Source organism: Bos mutus, chromosome 9 (assembly GCF_027580195.1).
Source record: "Bos mutus isolate GX-2022 chromosome 9, NWIPB_WYAK_1.1, whole genome shotgun sequence".
In the NCBI taxonomy this organism is placed as follows: domain Eukaryota; kingdom Metazoa; phylum Chordata; class Mammalia; order Artiodactyla; family Bovidae; genus Bos; species Bos mutus.
The window spans coordinates 31782470-31803297 of record NC_091625.1 but is presented as its reverse complement, the minus strand read 5'-3'; the positions used below and the strand labels follow the sequence as shown (position 1 = coordinate 31803297).

The 20828-nt window shown below is 41.1% G+C and overlaps 1 protein-coding gene across 1 annotated transcript in view; it reads right to left on the bottom strand.

Moving 5' to 3' along the window:
* Nucleotides 1–17877, bottom strand: part of MAN1A1 (mannosidase alpha class 1A member 1) — a 173205-nt gene extending 155328 nt beyond the window's left edge. The window contains exons 1-2 of the mRNA XM_070376354.1: nt 17612–17877; nt 16532–17399 (exon numbers count right to left, since the gene is read on the bottom strand). Coding sequence (XP_070232455.1) covers nt 16532–17152 — 621 coding nt within the window. The 5' untranslated portion in view covers nt 17153–17399; nt 17612–17877. The remainder of the gene's footprint in view (nt 1–16531; nt 17400–17611) is intronic.
* Nucleotides 17878–20828: the final 2951 nt, after the last annotated feature.

Here is a 20828-nt window from a genome sequence, read left to right as displayed (position 1 = left end):
TTTTTGAAGGATGAATCTAATATGCAGAATGAATTGGAAAACCGACCATGTACAAATTCATGAAATTCACAAAGCCTCTACCATGCAATTATTTATATGAGATAACACTTTTCAGGAGATATAACATTAAACTGAGAAACAAAAGAGTAAGGTTCTTTCTCAAAATACTACACCTCTTACAGAGAAAGTTTTATTAAACTCTAACTTTTCTAGAGGAAATGATATCTAACCCGTGACTTTTCATTTCAATGTGATATTGTAGGCACTATTTACAAAAACACCATTGTCTCTCAAAATTTTTTGCAGAGATAGGGGAAAAAAATCCACAACAACTTTATTAGGGTGTAACATGTATAAAATTGAAATGTAAGAAAAATGACAACTCTTATTAAATGTAGTCCACAACTTTAGACAATAAAGAACACAAATGAACAAGGATTACCTAATTTAAAAATCACAGACCTGAAAAACAAAATGCTGGGTTGTAAATATAAAGTAGATTAACTCTTAAGCAAAAGAGAACTTTTTATATTCAAGTGTTGACCTTCAAAAGAATCTTATGAATATCTACGTTTATTTCAGTGATGTTACATCTGCTTAAAAGATTTTTTTTTGAACCTCCTTCACAGCCAGTTACAAGTCATATAAGAAAATGAATACAGCTTTTCATTTTATAAATCATTCTAAAAACTTTAAAACTAGAAAAGGTGTTTCCCATATTTAGACCTGCTTCTGTATGACTTTTGACTGTTATAAAATATCACATCTCTCCTCCAGACAATGGCCTGTAGCCCCTGAGAACAGGTAGCAAAGGTTCCAAAGAGGCAAGGACACGACTTTTGGAATACATGCTTAAACAGGGGCGGGTGTCACACGTAGCATACGTAACCCCTCTTGGTTGCTGCTGTTTAGTCACTAAGTCGTATCCGACTCTCTGGGACCCTGTGGGCTCTAGCCCACCAGGCTCCTCTGTCCATGGAATTCCCCAGGCAAGAATACTGGAGTGAGTTGCCATTTCCTCCTCCAGGGGATCCTCCTGACCCAGGGATCAAACCTGCATCTCCTTCACTGGCAGATGGATTCTTTACCAGCAAGCCGCTAGGGAAGCAACGCCTCCTGGTACGCTTGTTTAAAAAGGTGTATTCATTCAACACATATTTACTGGTTCTATTATGGGTGAGGCCCAGGGCTAGCTGCTCAGGTGGATGAATTCAGGGAAGCACTTTGTCCTGCTCTCAACACGACAGTCCTGCTGCAGATTCATGACTATGAACAGCCAACATCACAGACTCTGCACTCTCAGAGTAAGTGAAAACAGGAGTATTTCCAACCTCTGTGGTATCTTATTACTAATAGAACACTTAATAAATCATAATTTTTATTCACCCTAACTGCTAAAGCAGCTTTTCCACAGTAGTTAATAAATCATCTTCATTTCTTTATGCTCCTCCAATTGCACCCCTCCCACCCCACCTGCTTTTTTTCTCTTCATCACACATTTTAAGTTAAGCGAGCCCTGCCTGTGTGCCTGCTCAGTTGCTCAGTCATATCCAACTCTTTGTGACCCTGTGGGCTGTAGCCCGCCAGGCTCCTCTGTCCATGGGATTTTTCATGCAAGAATACTGGAGTAGGTTACAATTTCCTACTGCGTAGGAACTTTCCGACCCAGGGATAGAACCTGTGTTTCCTGCATTGGCAGGCAGCGTCTTTACCACTGTGCCACCTTGGAAGCCTAACTAAGCCCCTGCTGCTGCTGTGTCGCTTCAGTCGTGTCCAACTCTGTGCAACCCCATAGACGGCAGCCCACCAGGCCCTAGGAGGATTAAATAATGAAGAATAACGGAGTACTTAATATGAGTGAATATATACTATGTATTAAATGCACATCAATTATAAAATACATTTTTTACTACATAAACTTACTAAGAATGCCTTACAGAATTGCTGACTCAGGCTAACTCTTAAAATCACAACATGGACTGCTGAAGCACTTCTAATCATGAGATGAAAACTTGCAGTTCTAATCATGAGATGAAAACCTGTAGTTCTAATCATGGGATGAAAACTTGCAGTTGACTAGATACATTATAACACTCCACATTGCTAGTTGACTACAAAAATAACACGTTTCAGAGAACAGCATCCAAAACAGTCTAAAATTACTATCATCTCAAACCACAATTTATAAAAATAATACAGTATGTTTATATCCATCATTATTCACCATGTTAACTCAAAGTGAAATTTAAACAGTTCTGGCATTTGGAAGACTTTTATGAACTAATCAAGGTTAGAGTACAAATACATTTTGAGATGTGCAGCTCCTCACTATATCAAAAAAGCATGGCTAAAAACACATTTATTTAAAGAAATTTGCCAAAAATAAGAAAGAAAAAAACCCAAAGCCTAAACTTCATAATCATGCTTTGCTTTTATTCTAAAACAAAATACCTTAGACAAAATGCGGATTTATCCTACTTAAGTCACCAAAGGCCTCTAATATACAAAAGATCAGCCTGCTCCTTCAAACATAAAAATGTGTGTTGCTTTGAAATTTTATCAACAATTTCCCTTTGGTTAATTTTTCTTCTGTAAGAATTCAGCTTTGTAAGACTTGCCATCTTCTGGAACCACTGGGGGGAAAAAGTCACTTCTGAAGTTCTATCTGGATTATTTTTGAGCTTCAATTATGATCTTAAAATATTAGGAAGCCATCCTCATGAATTCTAAAATAGAAGATTCACTCTCTCTTTCCCCAGCATCTTCCTCAAATATCTGATGCAAAAACCCAACGATAACAGTGAAGATGAGCCAATGGGAGTTGGCTGGCTGGGTCTTGGCTGACCGAAAGTGGGCTGTTCTAGTGTGCTTGGCAGATACTCATATCAGTAAAGAGTACTTTTAATTCTAGGGATCCAGCCCAGGAAAGAAGCAAATTTTGTTGTTGTTTTTTTAAATAAAATGCTGTCTACTGCCTTTCAAGACACTGCCTCCTTCTAGCTGGCTTGTTAGATCCATCTTCTCTGATGTCCCACTTCTTAGGTCTCCAAGCTGTCTTCATTCCCAACCCTGCTCCTTTAAAAACTTCCTTGTCCTGTACATTTCACAATAAGGAAATCCAACTAGTGAACCAACACAGGGAAAAGTGCTGCTGAAAGAAGGGTAAATTAAACACACGCGAGACTGTTTCATCACCCACGAAAATCAAAAAGAGTCAAGACCAGGTTCATTACATGGAAGTATAAGAAAAATCACCCCTCAAAATGTACTACGATTCTTTGACCTATTCATTTCCCCTATTAGAAATTTAAGATTAAAAATCCTACTTATGGGGTGAGGGCAATGAAAAATCAGCTGGAATCTTAACAGACAAAGATGTTTATCTCAGCCTAAGATAAAAACAAAAAACTGGAAATAATCTAAATGTTCAGGTCCCAGGGGAGGGTTAAATAAACTTGATGCTTCTATTTCATATATTATGCTATCATAAAATGATACTTTAAAAGAAAAATTAAAAAAATATGTATCCATAGTGTGGTTTTAATTGTGAGAAAAAATAACTGATATGCTGGGGTGAAAAGTGTTGACATTGCTTGGGACTGAATGATTGAACTATGAAGAATTCCCCCCCGCCCACCTTTTTTCTACTCCTATGTACTATCAAAATGTTCTTTCCTAAGCTAGTATTACTTTACAATGAAATAACACAATGGAAGATACTTGCTTGTTTTACAAACCCATTCTCACTCTTGCTAAGATAAACCTCAAAGAATAATAATTTCTGCTGGGCAAATTTAGTGATATTGTTTTAACAGGAGCCTTTAAGAAATAATACATGATTGAAAGGGAGGCAGTGATGGTGAAATTTCAGGCAGCTGGGAATGAGATTTTTGAGACCAGGTATATACACTATGCTGCCTTCATCATTCCACAGATCTGTCCTTTTGTCTTGTGGCCTAACAGACAGACAGACAGTGAGGAAATGCAATCTTTTAGCAGTTGCAGCACATATTCTTGTGAAAGAGGAACTAGAGTTAATCTTGCCCCGAACATCAGCTCAGAGAAGGTGGACATGGCCATCCCGAGTGTGAGCCACGAGTCCTGGCCTCCTATGTCTGAATCCTCTCATCCTTTAAAAGAAACAAGTGCTCTTCATAGGACTTTACAAAGACCTTTCCATGAAGAAGGATTTGACAGGTACGAAGATCCCAGCAATAGCTCACGGTCTCTGGATGGCCCAAGTTCATGTCTCAACCAGTTATTCACAGGTCCATCATTATTCTCTGCACCTTCTCTCATAAACTCCTGGCCTAGGCAAACAGGTATCCCCACCAGCGCTGCAACAAAGGTTGTTTTAGGGTATAGTGTGCTGTATTATTGAGCTTCCTTGGTGGCTCAGATGGTAAAGAATCTGCCTGCAATGCAGGAGATCAGGTTTGATACCTGGGTTGGGAAGATCCCCTGGAGAAGGGAATGGCAACCCACTCCAGTATTCTTGCCTGAAGAATTTCATGGACAGAGGACCCCTGCAGAGCTTGGCGCCCTTGACCACATTTTTAATCCCCTCCCTTTACAGGCCCCCTCTCATACTAAGCACCTTCATACTAGAGACTGGAGACAGGACAGTCGAATGGGAGACCGACTAATAATTACATGAAAAAATGCAAATAAATGTTAATACAGTATGCCTGAGTATCATCGTATGGAAGGATGCAGAACAAGGGGAACCGGAGTGTATCGGAGCAAATAAGGGACCAGGTTGCTGCTAAGCTTAAGAGGGAGGGAGATTAAGACACTAACAGTTTTTAAAAAGGAAGTGAGGGTGGCATTTTACTGATAGTTACAAAAGTCAAGCAAATACAAAGGCTACATGGGCTCTTTAATTTCATTATCTCTAGTCTGGATTATCTGCAGGTCTGCTGGGCTCTAATGTGCCTAAAGCAACTGCCAGAGTATTCATGACAGAAATGAGGGCTGTGACTTCTAAATGCTCTTAAGCCTTAATCTCATTTGGTTTTCTTTCAAGTACCTAATGATCACAGAAGTCTTTATCAGGACTCAGTGGAGGTGGGGCAGCGCCTCTGCATTCTGCAGAGCAAAGGAACTAGCCAGGATTGCTTTCTCAGGGAATGCCTCACCAAGCAAAGATCTTCCATCTCCTTCTAGGATACTCTCAGTGGGGTTTCTAGCTGCCAGCCTGCTATTTAGGGCTGAAGAGGAGGGAGGGCCAGGCCAGCCAGCCTCCAGAGCATATGTTCTCATTAGAGTCAAGTATCGCGGGCGGAGCCGGCCTGAGAACTTAAGAGGCAGTTCCCAGCTCTATATAGTAAACACACTTGGGGAATCTCAAGAGCTCAGGGCTCACAGAACCCTATTTTTCATATGTAAAATGAGTATGGGCTTCAGGATCTCCGAGGTCCTTCTGGGCTGGATACCTTAATAAATCTAAATTCAAAGCTCTCAAAAAGGCCACGATCTGTTGAGTTACAAACTAGACCTGATTTATGCGAATTTAGACTACCAGGTAACAACACATTGAGCTCTGATTATAGAACTGATCATAATTACATACATTTTTGCTAAATCTAAAATAATTTTCTTTGTACTTCTTAAAAATATTCCTCCAAAGACAAAACAGGTTAAAATGCATTTTACTTAATCCCTCTTCTTCTCTATCTTGGAGAACAATTTCAAGGCTTAAGGAGGCAACTCAAGAACTGTGCTCATTCTGAGAAGACGGTACTTCAGGAACAAGCACATGAGACTGTGAGAAAGAGACAAATGAATTCTTTCACACATATTCTGAAGTACAGAAGCTGAAAAAGTATGCAATTTTTAAGGATACCGAAAGTTTTTTGGATTTGGCGAGAAGGTGAGAAAATCAGAGTTGACAGTAGCACAGTAAAATCATAGCTGTCTGAAAGATCATCCTGAATTGGAAGTGTACCCTTTAAGCAAACCTATTTTGAACTTTGTTTTTGATAACTTTTGGAAACATCATTACCCACTTTCCTGATGCATTAAACCGTATCTCAAACAATGTAATCTTGGCTTGATGGCTTCAGGTAGTGACTACTAACAGTAATAACAGCAAGCAACATTTATTATACACTCCCTATGTTTTATAATAATGTGTGCTAAGTCACTTCAGTCATGTCTGACTCTTTGTAACCCCATGGACCGTAGCTTTCCAGGCTCCTCTGTCCATGGGACTTCCCAGTCAAGAATAGTAGAGTGGGTTGCCATTTCCTATTCCAGGGGATTTTCCTGACCCAGGGATCGAACCCGAGTCTCTAATGTCTCCTGCACTGGCAGGCGAGCTCTTTACCACTGGTGCCACCTGGGAAACCCATGTATAATAGTAATACCATTTTAAGTGCTTTGTGTGGATGCTCACATTTAAGCTTTCTGATCCAAGAAAGTGCGTACTTAATTATTACTGCCATTTTACAAATGAGAAAACTGAAGCTCTGACAGATTAAGCAACTTGCTTAAGGTCACAACAACTAATACATGGTAAAAGCCAGATTCAGGCCCAACTTGTCTGACTCCAAAACTAGCCCTTCTCACCATACCATGTTGCTACAAATGAATGTAGCAGGGGCACGTAAAAGCACCTGGAGAATCTCCAGGACCTTCTTGGGTGAAGAGAACTGTGTGCTCCTATAACGAAGAGACCCCAGATTGGTGCTTTTTACATGTATGTCTACTTGCTGTTTTTTAAAGGTAAGTATAGTTAATGTGCAAAATTATATAACTTACAAGTGAACAATATAGTGATTCATAATTCTTAAAGGTTATACTCCATGTATTGTTATTATAAAATATTGGTTATATTCCTCATGTTGCACAGTATCTCCTTGCAGCTTATTTCATACCTAATAACTTGCATCTCTTCATTCCCTATCCCTAGATTTCCCCCTCCCCCTTCCCTCTCATCACTGGTAACCACTACTTTGTTCTCTATACCTGCGAGTCATTTTTGTCATACTTCATGAATCCCATAGACAAGTGCTACTATTAAATATACGTCTACTTTAAAAAATATATACTCTGTCAGGGAATGGCATGATATATTGAAAGTGATGAAAGGGAAGAACCTACAACCAAGAATACTCTACCCAGCAAGACTCTGATTCAGATCTGATGGAGAAATCAAAAGCTTTAGACACAAGTGAAAGCTAAGAGAATTAAGCACCACCAAACCAGCTTTACAATGAATGCTAAAGGAACTTCTCTAGGCAGGAAACACAGAGAAGGAAAAGACATACAAAAAATAAACCCCAAACAATTAATAAAATGCTAATAGGATCATATATATCGATAATTACCTTAAATGTAAATGGATTCAATGTACCAACCAAAAGACATAGACTGGCTGGGTAGATGAACCCCACAAATTGTATGTAATTATTTTATATTGTTAGGTTAATCATGTTTCCACTATGGCTTGCAACTGTAATTAATTATCTTTTTTTTTTTTTTTTTTGGTCTGGCTATTGATTGTGAAAACTGATAAACATCTTCTACTATTGTGATTCAGTTCAGTTCAGTTCACTCGCTCAGTCGTGTCCAACTCTTTGCGACCCCATGAACTGCAGCACGCGAGGCCTCCCTGTCCATCACTAACTCCAGAGTTCACCCAAACTCACGTCCGTCGAGTCAGTGATGCCATCCAGCCATCTCATCCTCTGTCGTCCCCTTCTCCTCCTGCCCCCAATCCCTCCCAGCATCAGAGTCTTTTCCAATGAGTCAACTCTTCCCATGAGGTGGCTAAAGTATCGGAGTTTCAGCTTTAGCATCAGTCCTTCCAAAGAACACCCAGGACTGATCTCCTTTAGAATGGACTGTAAAGATGGGCTTGACACAGGACAGAAATGGTATGGACCTAACAGAAGCAGAAGATATTAAGAAGAGGTGGCAAGAATACACAGAAGAACTGTACAAAAAAGATCTTACAACCCAGATAATCACGATGGTGTGATCCCTCACCTAGAGCCAGACATCCTGGAATGTGAAGTCAAGTGGGCCTTAGAAAGCATCACTATGAACAAAGCTAGTGGAGATGATGGAATTCCAGTTGAGCTCTTTCAAATCCTGAAAGATGATGCTGTGAAAATGCTGCACTCAATATGCCAGCAAATTTGGAAAACTCAGCAGTGGCCACAGGACTGGAAAAGGTCAGTTTTCATTCCAATCCCAAAGAAAGGCAATGCCAAAGAATGCTCAAACTACCGCACAATTGCACTCATCTCACATGCTAGTAATGCTCAAAATTCTCCAAGCCAGGCTTCAGCAATACATGAACTGTGAACTTCCAGATGTTCAAACTGGACGTAGAAAAGGCAGAGGAACCAGAGACCAAATTGCCAACATCCGCTGGATCATGGAAAAAGCAAGAGAGTTCCAAAAAAACATCTATTTCTGCTTTATTGACTACACCAAAGCCTTTGACTGTGTGGATCACAATAAAGTGTGGAAAATTCTTTAAGAGATGGGAATACCAGACTACCTGACCTGCCTCTTGAGAAACCTATATGCAGGTCAGGAAACAACAGTTAGAACTGGACACAGAACAACAGACTGTTTCCAAATAGGAAAAGGAGTACATCAGGTTGTATATTGTATATTGCTTATTCAACTTATATGCAGAGTACATCATGAGAAATGCTGGGCTGGAAGAACCACAAGCTGGAATCAAGATTGCCAGGAGAAATATCAATCACCTCAGATATGCAGATGGCAACACCCTTATGGCAGAAAGTGAAGAGGAACTAAAAAGCCTCTTGATGAAAGTGAAAGAGGAGAGTGAAAAAGTTGGCTTAAAGCTCAACATTCAGAAAACTAAGATCATGGCATCTGGTCCCATCACACTATTGTGATTACGTAATTATTATTCATTTAATACCACTGTCTCATGACTGTGTGCTCAGTTGCTCACTCATGCCCCACTTTTTGTGACTCTATAAACTGTAGCCTGCCAACCTCCTCTGTCCATGGAATTTTCCAGGCAAGAATACTGGAGCAGGTTGCCATTTTCTCCTCCAGGAGATCTTCCTGAATCAGGGATCGAATCCACGTCTCTTGCATCTTCTGCACTGGCAGGCAGATTCTTTATCACCAGCGCCACCCAGGAAGACCATATCAACAGAAATCAGTAAAATTCTATTATCTCCAAAACTATCATTTAAGAGAAAAACCTGTAATTGCTTTTTTAAATCCAGATGCACATTAGAATTATCTTGGAATATTCTGAAAAATACAAATGCACAGGTATTGTTTTTTTCTTCAAAGCTCCAGACCTGATTCTAATGAGCAGCCATGTTTAAAACTACTGGACTATATGATTATCTTTTAGTACTACCTAGTTTGTTTCATTTTTTTCTATTTCACATTCAGTGCTCCTATTTTGTTTATGTTTTCCAATTTCTCCATCTCTCTTTTTTGTTGTTCTTTCTCAAGCCTTCATCAAGTGTAACAGAAATCTTTTGTATACATATATGTACATAAATAGCATGCACAATATATTTTAGAAAATTACGAATGTTTGCCTTGCTAAAAAGTTTACATTTTGATTCTACTTGTTTGACTATGAACAGAGTGCTAGATTTCTAATTTATATTCACTCAAAACTTTGATATAGTTCCATTTATTCTGGCATCTAGTATCACTGCTAATAGTCTAGAAAGCTTATTATCTTGGTGATTTAAAAAAAAATTTTTTTTGAATGAGGCTTGAAACTTCTAATCCAATTCTGAGAATATAAAGAAATACTATGTTGCAAAAAGAAAAAACCAGGAAAGTAACATGTGATACAGTATTATTGTATCACATTGTATTATAAAGTGAAGATTTTGTTCAAATATCAAAAAACTTTATGTTAGTGTCCATTATTTGTTTTCATACCTTATACAAGATTCCATATTGCATTTAGTTGTATTGAGCAGCTTCAGCCTCATGCAACAAATTCTGATAACTTCTCTTTTCATTTTTATTCTGTCACAAATATTTTCTTAATTTCCCTTGTTATGGTTTCTTTGATACACTTATTTAAAAATAAACATTTAATTTCCAAACACATGGGGTTAAGTATTTTTTATGTTAATTTCTCATTTTGATCCTTTGATCCTCTCATTTAAATCCTTTTTTCTCTGCAATCACCCTTTTCGTTTTTTCAGTCTTATAACTTTATTGAAGCTTTCAATGGCTAAGTAAAGATCGTTCTTGGTAACTGTCACATTGCACATGAAAATATGTGGGTTATTTTCAAATATCTTTCAATACTGATTTCTAACATAATTCCATAGTGATAAGAGAACAGACTCTATGATTTCAATATCTTTAGACCATGAAAATTTTGCATCTTGTTTTATGTCCCTGGATATGTCCCAGTGTCTCCAGGTTTATAGTCTATGGGAACTAGAATAGAATTTGCACTCTGTTGTGTGAAAATTATATAAATCTTAATTACATTGAATTGATTCATAGTGCTTTTTCAGATCTACTATATCCTTCTAATTTTCTGTCTATCCATTCTATTAATTTTTGAGAGTTTGAAACTGAAACTCCAACTAAAAATCTTAATTTATCTACTTTTAGAAATAATTATAATACATAGTGGAACTACATATAATTGCTCTTTATTTTCCAAGTCTCCTGCAAATGTGTTATCATACTTTCACAATTTAGAAAAGAAAAAATATATACTTCTTCAGGTTAACTTTCAATTCTTCTGTTATGCATTGTGCATTGTCAAAACAGCACCTACATTTATGAAAGAACTCTCCCACACTGGTACACCCTTTTCCTCTTTTTTTTTTAAATTTCTCCCCCAGCTCTCTTTGTAAAGAATGCCCAATTGAGTAATTACTAATGCCTCTGTTTCCCTGCAGGTATTTTCATAAGGAGAAAAAGATGTCATCAAAATTCCCAGGATGGCTTTAAAACGAAGAGGCCTTCTTAACCATGCCCCTAGTAAGATCTTTTTTTTAATTATAATAGTTAACATAATTCATATGAGACCAAAGTTTTAGTACTACAGGATTGTACATGTTTTGCAGTTACTTGACATTAGTGTCTGCAAATAATGAATATGAGAGTCAATTTATACACCTCCTTGACATTTTACTTAGGAGGCAAGTCATGTCTGGATAACGAACAACGTTCACCCAGGACTGGACTTCCATGCTCAACTCTACCACTAACTAACTAGCAAAATGATTTTCAGGGCAATTTTTGTGTCTCAGCTGCCTTTATTGTAGCTATCTCTAAAGTCTCATTCAGATACAATATTTTATGGCTTAGAGCACATGGGAAAGATTGAAGGCAGGAGGAGAAGGGGATGAAAGAAGATGAGATGGTTGGATGGCATCACTGACTCGATGGACATGAGTTTGAGCAAGTCTGTGGGAGTTGGTGATGGACAGGGAAGCCTGGCGTCCATGGGGTCACAAAGAGTCTGACACAACTGAGTGACTGAACTGAACTCCATGTTTACTTTCAAAAATCAGAGTTATTTTTATAGCATTTTTTGGTAATAGGAAAAAATTTGGCAGACTTGTTTGAAGGACCTTTAAACATATTTAGTAGTAAAGGGTGGGGGACTAGAGGTAGTGCAATTATTTAATACTACACAAGACAAAGAATATTGAGGGAAAAGTCAAGACTTAGTTTCCCCAAAGAAAGAATCTCTTTCTTAAAATACCAAACACTAGCTTCTCCTTTATCATTCTGTCTCCTTAGGGGAAAGGCATGTCATGGTATCCACGGAGCCCAGCAGGGGAGCTACTCTTATTGTGACCAACCAAAACTCACCTTTGACAAACACATTTTTGTGGTTTTGTAGGTTATAAAGGACTTAAAAGGCCACAGGTCCTCTACTGGGTTATAAGATATAAGGGTCCTATGCAGTGCTGATCTACCCATGTATATATAGCCCTCATCACTCATACTGACCTGATGGGTTTCCTCCTGCCTGACCTTTAGACCCATGCTTTAAACTCGCTCTGATAATGAATTTGTATTACCATAGCTTATTATATAATTTAATACAAATAAGTTAACTAAGCTGCTGAAGTCCAACAAAGTTACTCATCCAAAGACACTTTTTACAAACGTGAATCATCAACACAAATTTCTCAAAGTGGTTTATTAGCTCACTTAAGAAATAAAGATGCATTTACTTGAAAATGCATTTTTTTAACCTCTTTTCCACTGAATTAACTAGGTTCTAGATCCTATATAGAGCTCCTTTATATGAATGTTAAGTTACCCAGTAAGAGAAAAATACTCCTCCCAAACAAATTATCAGTAGCTTACAGAAAATTAAGCTGAGCATAACTGATTATCCATTAACAATCTTTTCCTGCTTTTGTACATATATTAATGTTCAACACTCAGCATCTACTCTAATACTTACACTGCTGAAATCTTGAATTTATTCATTTACTTGTTAAAGAGAGAAATTTTTACAAATGCTCCATGACCTACCTGCTCTGCTGCTGCTGCTGCTAAGTCGCTTCGGTTGTGTTCGACTCTGTGCAACCCCATAGGTGGCAACCCCACAGACCAGGCTCCCCTGTCCCTGGGATTCTCCAGGCAAGAACACTGGAGTGGGTTGCCATTTCCTTCTCCAATGCAGGAAAGTGAAAAGTGAAAGTGAAGTCACTCAGTCGTGTCCGACTCTTCAAAACCCCATGGACTGCAGCCCACCAGGCTCCTCCATCCATGGGATTTTCCAGGCAAGAGTACTGGTGGGGTGCCGTTGCCTTCTCCGCTACCTGCTCTGAGGAAGGTCCTAAGAGTGGGAAAATCTTGCATTTGCTCCTGTTCAATGTCTGGTGTGTTTCAGAACTTGGTGAGCTGAACAGGCAAGGTAACCCAAGGGCATCCAAGCTCCTTCAGAGTCAGGTCTTCAAATTGTGGCCTTTATTATTTTGCAAATATTATTTTCCACACTACTACTCATACAAATAAGTTTCAAAATAAAAATGTCTTGTTTTAATATGTCAAGGTAGATTATTCCTATGTCTGATTTTTAATAAAAATTAATTGTCAGTAGTTAACATAAAATATAGACTCATGCACAACCTAAGGCTAGTGTGTCAGGCATAAAAATATATCCTCACCATTAGCTATCAATATGAAAATTTGCTTTCAACTTTTAATTATGTAACAGTTCTGGAATTAAAAACTAAGGCCTGTTTTGAGAAACCTAGAAAGAAAACTGTGACCCAACAGTTACCTGGTCCTAAAACCGTGCTTGATAGACCCAAACCTGGCTGTCAGCCTCCCCACTACCATCCCATTTAGACTGGAGGGGGTTCCAGTCTAAGAAGGGAGGGATCACATTGATGGTTTGACTGTCTTCAGGCCCTATTACTCAGAAAACCCTCCCCATAATTACACAAAAATGGGGGGAAAGTTCATCCTCTAAATTAGGATTAAGGTTCTAATCCTAAAGGATAGCGTAGATGCTTTGGGTAGACTCCCCCTAAAAGCTTCCTGACTTTAAAAAATGTTGGGGTAGAAAAAGAAATGACTATTTTTCTAAAAATTCCATGGTGTTCTTTCACTTCTGTGCTTCATTTGCTTTTTAAAGTTAAGGGCAACTTGAGCACAATTTTAAAAAGATCAGCCTCGTGGGAATACGTACTATGTATATATTATAAATTTCATGGAAGTCCCAGAGTTGATTTATTTACGAAGTGTTCATGGGGTGGGGGGATGTCTTAATTTCAGATTTAAGTTTTATGACAAATATTTATCATCCATCCAGTTAGTACTAGAAAGCATGTAGCTAGCACTTTTTGTGAAGGGTGCTAGGCAATAAACATCCTGAAATTAAAGACTGTTTCCCCTTAACACAAATTTTTAAAAAATTTACCACAATACCAGTAACACAACTGCGTTGGCAAAAAAAAGCACTGGCTGTTTTTAAACTAAATTTACAATATGAAAGTTTGGCTCAGAAATTATAGTCCAAGCTCCCAATATGTTAGAAGACTTGCTTATATCAATACTTTCTAAATTTTACCCATAACACTGTTAGTACCTCCAGGTATGATAGAGAACCTAAGTAAATAAAAATCACTAGAAAAAACAGGAACAATAAAAATCAAGATCAAGGCAAAGATCCATTGGTTCATGACAAGGCATACATGGTACCTGAAACTGAATCTAAATGTATCAAGTTGAAGTCCATTCATAATGGGCAACCACTCTTCCCTCTCTAAAACTGAATGTTTACAGCATAGTTTTATAATAGTATTAGTTAACCTTTTTTTTGGTTTACAAACAAACACATCTGCCTGAACTAATCTGATGAAAAACCATAATCCATTTCTTCCCATTAGTCTTTGACTAAATACTGAAGCTAATCATCCTGGCTTTCTACCCCCACCTCCCTACCCCGCTTGGTTCTCAGGGCAACATGAAATTTTAAAGAATCCATTTAGTTCCACCACTTTATGCAAGACTGGGCAGTTTCAAAACATCCAGGTACAAAGATGTTAGCATCACACTGATACAGAAGGCTACATAAATTTCCTTTACATGGTTAATTAAGACCTTTTGATCTACAGACAAATATAACGGTGGATCTAATAGCAACAGATTCGTGAGGAACACATACTGTTAATATTCTGTCCTGAATTGACTGCTACTGTCCCAGTGCTTCTGGTCTAAATGCACTTTTACTCAGTACTAATCGGTACCAATAGCTTTTTCACATCCATGGATCTATAATATTTAAAATAATATCCTGGGACAATTGTGATCTACACTGTCAGTTCATAGGAATTCAGAGGCATGAAATGTGAATTACACCACTTCAAACTTAAGGAAAACATAAGCAGATACAGATTTGGGGCTAATTTATCTATGGGTTTTGGTGGGATATTTTCAAGGAGGCTGAGAGATGAAAAGAAGAGGGAGATGACTGGTGAAAGCAGAGCTTTTTTCCATCTTCCTGGAGAGTCGGAGAAGAGTTTCATGGAGAAGGAAAACTGCTAGACAGAAGTTGTCACAGGGAGTACAACCCACTTCCCCAAGTCTGGGAAGGTTCTATGCCTGAGGAAGGGTCTCATAGTTCAAAGGCTGATGGGCTATATGGTACAGGAGGGATGACTGCAGGCAGCTTGCCTAGGGTAAACTGAAAGGGACCCAAATCCACCTTAACTTGCTCAATTACAGCTTAACCAAATTCATTGGGTCATCATATTAAAATCACAAATTCTACAATGATCAAGCTACCTCCAATTTGCAGCCACTTCAGCTAAGTACCTCTTCACAACCTCAAAACTCTTTTTATGCTCTTTAAATGGGGGGCGGGGCGGCGGGGTGCGGAATCAGGAAGCTTCCTTTCCTGAGTACCTGGTCCAATGTCAAAACACAGCATTTATTTTCAAACCCTGTGAAACTTAAAAAAATGAAAATTCATAGTGTATTTCAGAAATTGGAATCAAAATTTGGGGTAACATGCTTTTAACATGGTTCCTACAGTCGTTGGATTGTGCAAAAATCCAGAATGGTATAGTTTCACAAGGAAGAGCAGCTGAGAAAGGAGGCTTGTCCACAGACAGCCTGGTTGCAAGAAGTCTGGGCTTCAAGTCCTGACTCAGTCACTAACTGGTTCTGGGGCTCTGGGCCCTTCAACGTTCATTTTTAAAATGATAGTCTGAAACGATTTTTAAGGTCCTCTTCAGCTTCAAGCTAAGCACAAACTGACCATGTTTCAAGTTCCAACCGAAAATTACAGGAAAGAAATTAGGAAAGACTTAACAAAGTCCATGTTTGCCCGAGATTAAGTCTGTCATCATTGTGCTGCTGTGGAGGAAAACCTGTTGCATCACATGGAATACTCTTTCTAGCTACACTAGAAATGCAAGAAGCAGTAGGCTGGCTTTTTACATTTTTTTTTTTCATTTTGTGAAAAGTAAACAACAGTGTGCCCCCTATGATAACAAGTTCTCAAGTTTCACCTTTATAGTCTGTAAGTACACCTGGCGGAATGGGGCCACGTGACTGAACGCGGGCTGGGCTGGCTTGCTGTTGGAACATTTCTGTGATGCGTGATCGATGCTTTGCGTTTACATTCAAGCTTCATTCCAAACCCACGTCCAAGCTTTATTAGAAGGCTGTTTGGGACCTTCACTGTTGCTGTTTTCAGGGACGATTAACTACGTATTGGCCAGTGGAAGAGGAAGTTTGCACAGGATCTGCCCATGTATTAAATACCTACTTCGTGTGGTTTATGCTCACTCGAGCATGCAAGTTAAAAACAACGGGATTCAACCTCAGATCCTAATTGGTCACATCTACTTTGACAATAAAAGGGAAGTGAAAGAGCCTTTGACACTGCATCTGGTGTAAGTGGAAAACCTCCCTGTCTCCCCACACTAATGTTACAGACATGCCCTCCGCCCCCCACCCCCAACACTGTAATATCACACAGTTAAGAGTTTCAAAGGTCTGTCATTTCTCCCAGAAAAACACCGCGGGTCTGGAGGGATTTCTAGCTGGGTGCACTCACCTCTTTGATCTTTTCCCTTTTCTCGCGGATGGCGGCGTCGGCGGGTTCCCGGTCAATCGCCCCGATTGTATTCACGGGCGCTAAGTACACTGGGGGCAGCCTTCTGAACCCCGCCCTGTTACTCAGCTGGTCCTGGGCCACCTTCTCCTTCTCCATCAGGATGTCTCTCTGGATCTCCTCGGGCAGCTTCTGCAGGGTCTCCTTGGCTTCCCTCAGAGCCCGCTCGTGGTTTTCGCGGATCCTGGCCAAGTTGTCCTCTAGGGAGGCCGCGGGGTCCCCCGGAGCGTCCTCCTCGCCGCGCCGGGCGCGCCCCTCCGCCGCGTCCTCGGCGCGCGCCCCGGGTCCGGGCTTGTGGTCGGCGGCCGGCTGCAGGGCGGGGCTGGAGTGGAACAGGACCCCGCTGAGCAGCTTGGAAGAGTCGGGCAGGAAGAAGATCGCCCCGAAGCAGAGCGTGATGAAGGCGCTGAACACCAACAGCAGCACGAACTTCTCCGTCAGGCGGAAGGCGGCGGGGCCCGACCCCTTCCTGCCGCTGCTGCTGCCGCCGCCGCCGCCGAGCCCCCCGCCCAGGCCGCCGCCCGCCGGACTACTGAAGAGCGGCAACAGGCCCCCCACGGGCATCGCGCCCGCCGCCCCGGCCGCCGGGTTGCCCGCTGTCCAGTGGCCTCGCGCCGCGCCGCTCAGCAGCCAAACTTCGCCGCCGCCGGGCGTCAGCGGCCGCGGGGCTGCGTCCTGGGCATCCAGGCCGCCCAAATCCCCCGCCCGGGCTGCAGGTATCCCCCGGGGAGACAACTCCCCTCAGGGTCTTCTCCCTGAGGCGGCTCCTTTGGCAAACAACGCGCGCGCGACAGACCTCTCGCTGCAGCCCCTGCGGGGAGAGAAACAGTAAAAACACAGTAATTAAGAAGGATGGTGATAAAGTTTCCACCGGTCTCCACCCTCCGACGGCCGCGAGAGCCTCCAGGACAGCTCCCCCGGCACGGAGTCCGGAGTCCGGCTGCCGGCACCGCCCTCAGAGCCCACTCTTTGGACTTAGGGGTGAAGTTGGCGGGTCTCGGGGGCGGGGTGTCCCGCGCACACCTGGAGCAGGGCCGCGCGCGGTCACCTCCTTGCAGAGGGCAGCGCGGAAGAGGCGCAGCAGGGGTAGCGGTGGGGGACTCGTCAACTTCGCCTGCTCCTCATCCCGAAGCTGGGACCAGCTGTCTCTCCGCTTCCCAGGTGGCGTCTGAGCGTGCCTCCCCGCAGCCCCGAGCACCGCGCGGCTGGGCTAGCGCGCCGACCCGCGGGCGAGTCGGAGCGAGCAGGGCAGCGCGACACCCTCCACCGCGGCCCCGCGAGCACTAACACCACTGCCGGTCTCGGGGCGGTCGGAAACGAGGGCGGTGACGCGGCCGGAGAGTGACGGCGCGACCGGGCCAATCACGCGCCGCTCAGGGCCCCCCGGGGGAGGAGCCGAGGCGGGGAGGGGGGCCGTGCCGGGAGGGGAATTTACGGGAAGCGCAGCCTCGCGGGGGCCCGGCCGGGGGCTGGGAGGTAGCCGGGGCCCCTGAGGCACGAGGCGGGCGGGAGAGGCGGCAAGAAGCCTGGCAGTCTGACCCTCCGCGGAGGCCATGGGCCGGAGGCGGCGGGCGGGACCCGGGGTCCGGGAGTTTATCCCGCTCTGGCCTCGGGCCCGGGTCCCAGAGGGTGGCTGGTCTCGAGTTGCGGGGGAGGCGCCTGGGCTGCTGCGGGACTTCCCCGCTGCCCCCTCGGACCTGCTCCTGGCAGTGCGGGGCCCGCTCCAGAGGGCTTGAAGGACAGGGTCTTGCCAAGAATTGCCAGATCTCTATGAAGCGTGGTTTCTCTTCTTTACCCAAAGCAGGGATTCCGCCAGTGCTCGGTAGCAGTTAAGCCAAAAGTCCCTTGATGAGAGGCTGTGATTTGGAGAGCTCTTGAGCTCAGCTTTTGAGCTCTTTGGTCGAACATCCTTTCACCTAAGAGGCTTAATGGTTTTGTGGTTGCTCCGAAATCTTCGACTGAATCCTCTCCCCCTTAAAAAAAAAAAAAAAAAAGTGGTGTAGCTCCCCCACCCACTCCCACTTTCAAAATTCACCTACCTCATACAAGTTGGTCATATTTTCCACTTAAAGAAGACGTTTTATGCTGCCATAGCTTCAAGTAATAAATTTCAACATTGGATTTGACTACTTCCAGGGAAATAAGGACTTGGTCCAACAGAGATTGTCTTCTAGACAGCATTATTTTGCAAAACGTGTTTGTAATTCCCCTGTTGCTCTGCAAATAAAGGGTTATCAGAGAGGAGAAAGTTGACTAACTTCCCATTTCCCACTTCTGAAAGCTAGTTGATAGCAGGCTTATCTTCTATCCAGCATGCTTCTCTAGAAAGGTGATTTTAGATGGTTCTGCTTGTTGTCTTTAGAAGAAAGGAAACAGCTGACACCTTTCAGGAAGGTGCCCACAGCATAATTGTTCTCAGGATTTAGACTGTGTGAGAAAATCTAAAATTAAATTTAAAAATCCTTATTACGGATTTCATTTTAGTATTCATTTTAACCATCATTACAGTATTTGTTTTGTGTAAAATGAATCATACACCTAAAGTTTTTGTTAATGGGAAATTATTGTTCGATAAAGCCAACTGTATGGCTTTTTTGGGGATAACTGCTGTGAAATTCTATGCCCAGAAGAGTGCAGCATATCCAAGCAGGGTAACAAAGTTTAGAAGGACTGAAAAAGAAAACAATAATTTTCATTTTTAATAATGGAAGGGTAATTTTTGTTTCAAACTACAACTTGTAGATAGGTTGGAAAGTTAAATCATTGGGAATTAAGGTCTGTCTCTTTATCATCATCTTTTATGGAATGCTTTATTATTTCAACTATTGAATTATTTCTTGTAACCACAAAATATTTAGTAACATTAAGATTAATGTTACTAAGTATTCCAGAGAAGCAATAAAATCTACTTTTAAGTGCATGTTAAAGTGATGAAGAAAGGAAGTTACAAATCTGATGCCATTTCTTTAATTTTGATATCAAACCAATTTGAGTTTAACCCATATCCTGTAGTGGAAACATTTAAAATTTAGTGTATGGACTTAAAGATGATTTTTTTTTCCCCTAAACACCTTAAATTTTATTTATCTGTATTGTGTTTAGGGCTTCCCCAGTGGCTCAGTGGTAAAGAATTTGCCTGCAATGCAGGAGATGCAGGAGAGGTGGGTTCAATCCTTGGGTGGGGAAGAGTCCCCTGGAGGAGAAAATGACAACCCACTCCAGTATTCTTGCCTGGAGAATCCCATGAACAGAGAAGCTTGGTGGATTACAGTCCATAGGGTCACAAAAAGTCAGACATGACTGAGCAATATTGTGTTTAAATCTTTTACAGTGACTATTATATTTATTTGTGTTTACCTTTATGTAGCTTATTTTAAGACTGCTTTCTTACTATATGTTTTTCTTATGAAACAGGTTTATTAAGAGTGAAGCCTGCTTTTAATGACTGGTTAAACCAAGAAATTAGCATGGGTGGTTGATTATGGGATACATATTAAAGGGCGCCAGTCCGTGTTATGTAGGATAAAAAACATGCGGGAATGCTCACATTTGGGCTAAAGCAAGTTTAAAAAAAATTCACAGAGAAGGTATTTGAAGAGACATACCAACTAAATCAACCACATTAAAACCCTGAAAACCAACTATGTGTATTCATGGTAAGGAAGGAGGACAGAATGTTCAATAAGTAAAAATGTACATTTGGTAGAAGTGAAATATAAGACTTTGCCCTGATTTCAAAACCATACATACTCTACAGTTGGAATCACAATACTTTGTATCCTCATATATAGCAAAAATAAAGGAGACTGTTCTGGTCTCCAAATGATAAAACTTCCTGTAAATCCAGACTCCCTGCCTTGCCTACCTGAAGATATATGATCTTTGTGAATGCAATGATTGTGATAAAGTTGCTGTTTTCTCATTATGAATAGTCTAATGTAAACTTAGCAACCTTTGTAATTTGGTGCAGTTTTCCTGTTCAGATATTTGCCATGTTTTCTTATGTGGCCAGCTAGTCCTGAAGCAACTCCCTTTTAACTTCTTGCAAGTTTGCTTGCAAACTTAATTCTTAATTTTTCCTTTTCTAGAGCTTATATCTCTATATCTTTGAAAATTTGTAAAATGTTTCAAGATAAAATCTTTAGCATCAAGTAATTTTTTAAAACTTGATTTTGGTTGGAGACATCCCCCAAAGTACAAAAAACCTCCAATTTATTTGACTGCTTGAATTTCTCTGTTT